A 2234-nucleotide genomic window follows, 5' to 3' on the forward strand; every position below is an offset into this window, starting at 1 on the left:
GCTTGGCGAAGGGCAGGCACGTCGCTTTCGGTGGATTGCGATTGCTGACCGCAAAAACTGTGCGCACTTGATGGGAGAAGGAAAAGTGAAGTATGAGCTTGAAACGAGTCAGCGTGAAGACGAGAGAGATACGGCGCAGAGAGAGCTAGCCGGCGAAATTGAGATCATAGTGAGTGTTAAACTCGCATCAGACTCGACAGTCAGTGGATATAGCTTAGCTTTCGCAACCCCTATAGTGCAGCTATGAGAGAATTGATATTGGGAAGCAGAAACCAAAACGTGGAAATTTGTTGGAAAGTTATAAAAACGTTGAAATTTTTCAGATTTACCCATCAGACTTTCATTCAATATTAAAAATATGCCTTCAGTAAAGTTTTGGAAAAAACCGAAATTTTCAAAAGTTATGACTTTTTAATAATTATATTACGTAATAAGCGCCAGTTAGACACTGAAAAGTTTAGTTGGGCCAGGTGGAAGCCACAGTTTATCCGAGCGCCTATTGAAGACAGCATAACTACAACAAAGAGCAATTTTAGCCATTTTCTTACAAATTAAGGAGGAAGTGTTAGAATTACAACCAGATATTTGCTTCAACAAGCAGGTCAAACTATGACTGGTACTTTTGGGAATCATTCCCAAAGATCCCACAGCAATATGATGTTGCTTTACAGTCCAACCTAGTCCTGCAAGATCGTTCTGCAGACTGGCGTATCGCGTACTTTTCCTAGACTCAGCGTTGCGAAAACTTTCTACCGATTCAAAAGGTACTGTTATTTCAACAATATCGATACGTTTCAGTGACCTATTAATTACAGTAATATCAGGGAAAACGTTAGTTGTGAGAATGTCAGAAGGAATAGTGTCAACATGCGAAGAATAGGAATCAGGCGCTAGATCACACAGGACTTCGGTGTGCTTGTCGGTGTCCTTGATTGCAGCAGTTAATCCGTCAGCCAGTGCTTTGACGACACTGTTGTGCCTCCATGTAAAGCGCGCAGACTGTAATGAGACTGGACAACCATTAAGTATATGACCAAGTGTGCCAGCAGCATTATCGCATAATGGACAATTAGGAGTTACCAGTTTGCCCCATTTGTGGAGATTGGTAAAAGATGGAGCGACATTTAGTCGAGCTCGGGTGAGAAAAGAACATGTGCTCCGTGGTAGGTCGAATTTCAGGGAAGACCAGTAACTGTCGGCGTCTTCCTCATTAGCAACACGCAGCCATGCACCTTGTTGTACAAGACTGGCCACGTGTTGTTCTCGCTCCAGTGTGATGATGGAGTGAACATGGGAAGACACATTGTCTTTGGCAGTGGCACGAGCTTTGTTACAGGCAGCGGTGCTGCCATCGCCTGCCACAATAGCAGCACGGGCGCTATCAGCCTCAGCCTGAATAACGGGGGCAAACTGGTGCATGGGGTTAGACGGCGATTGTATCGCCTCCTCGGCGGCACACTGAACTACTGGGTCAGTACTAGAGATTAGACAATCAACAATAAGACCACCTCTAGCTTGGTAATAGATGGTTTTGATAGATTTGAAATTAGCACCCTGCGGTAGAAACAAGGAATCAGTGTTAGCGCACTGAGGGAGGCGAAGCCACTTACGCAAAAACTTGTTGCTCAATGTTTGCAACTTATCAACAGCTGCCGGATTCAGATCGTGTACAGTTAAAAGGAAACGGATTGACTGAACAATATAGTTATTATAGAGATTCATTTCTGTTGACTTACCGCAAGTCAGACTTACAAAAAGCCAAGTGGCAGTGAGTAACAACAAATGACGCGTAAAAAACTATCCAATAATGCGATAACATACCAACTGTCACTGCCGCGATAAGTGAATGACCGAACTTACGCTAAGTAAGCCTGTTGATAAACAACTGCGTACATGTACTTTATGCATCTTCACAACGCACATGGAAAAAAAGAGCGCGAAAATGTTACTGTATATCCAATTATCTTCAGTACATCGGGATAGCTAATTAGCCGTCTTGAATGACTATCGAGTTTGCTTTTATATTGCTTAATTAATAATTATTGCGCAAAATTACCACCTAATTAGTAATGAATGCCATCTCAAAGTTATTAAATTAATGGTAGCATATGCATCTCTCTGCGATGTAATTATGTTAAATCTGATTTTGTTATTACACAGCGTCGATAACATAACATTAACGTGCAATGCAGTGCAGTTGCATTGCACTCACCGTGTACATCGTGTAACGTGTA

The 2234-nt window shown here is 42.4% G+C and overlaps 1 protein-coding gene across 1 annotated transcript; it reads right to left on the reverse strand.

The window, feature by feature from the left end:
• Positions 1-339: 339 nt before the first annotated feature.
• LOC129602331 (uncharacterized) lies at positions 340-1672 on the reverse strand. The gene is made up of 2 exons (XM_055501330.1): positions 1081-1672; positions 340-999 (listed from the first exon to the last, which is right to left on the reverse strand). Exons 1-2 carry the CDS (start codon positions 1417-1419, stop codon positions 442-444), a joined length of 897 nt encoding a protein of 298 aa, XP_055357305.1. The 5' UTR covers positions 1420-1672; the 3' UTR covers positions 340-441.
• Between the last annotated feature and the right edge of the window lie 562 nt (positions 1673-2234).

Source organism: Paramacrobiotus metropolitanus, unplaced genomic scaffold (assembly GCF_019649055.1).
Source record: "Paramacrobiotus metropolitanus isolate TYO unplaced genomic scaffold, Prichtersi_v1.0 Parri_scaffold0000402, whole genome shotgun sequence".
Taxonomy (NCBI): domain Eukaryota; kingdom Metazoa; phylum Tardigrada; class Eutardigrada; order Parachela; family Macrobiotidae; genus Paramacrobiotus; species Paramacrobiotus metropolitanus.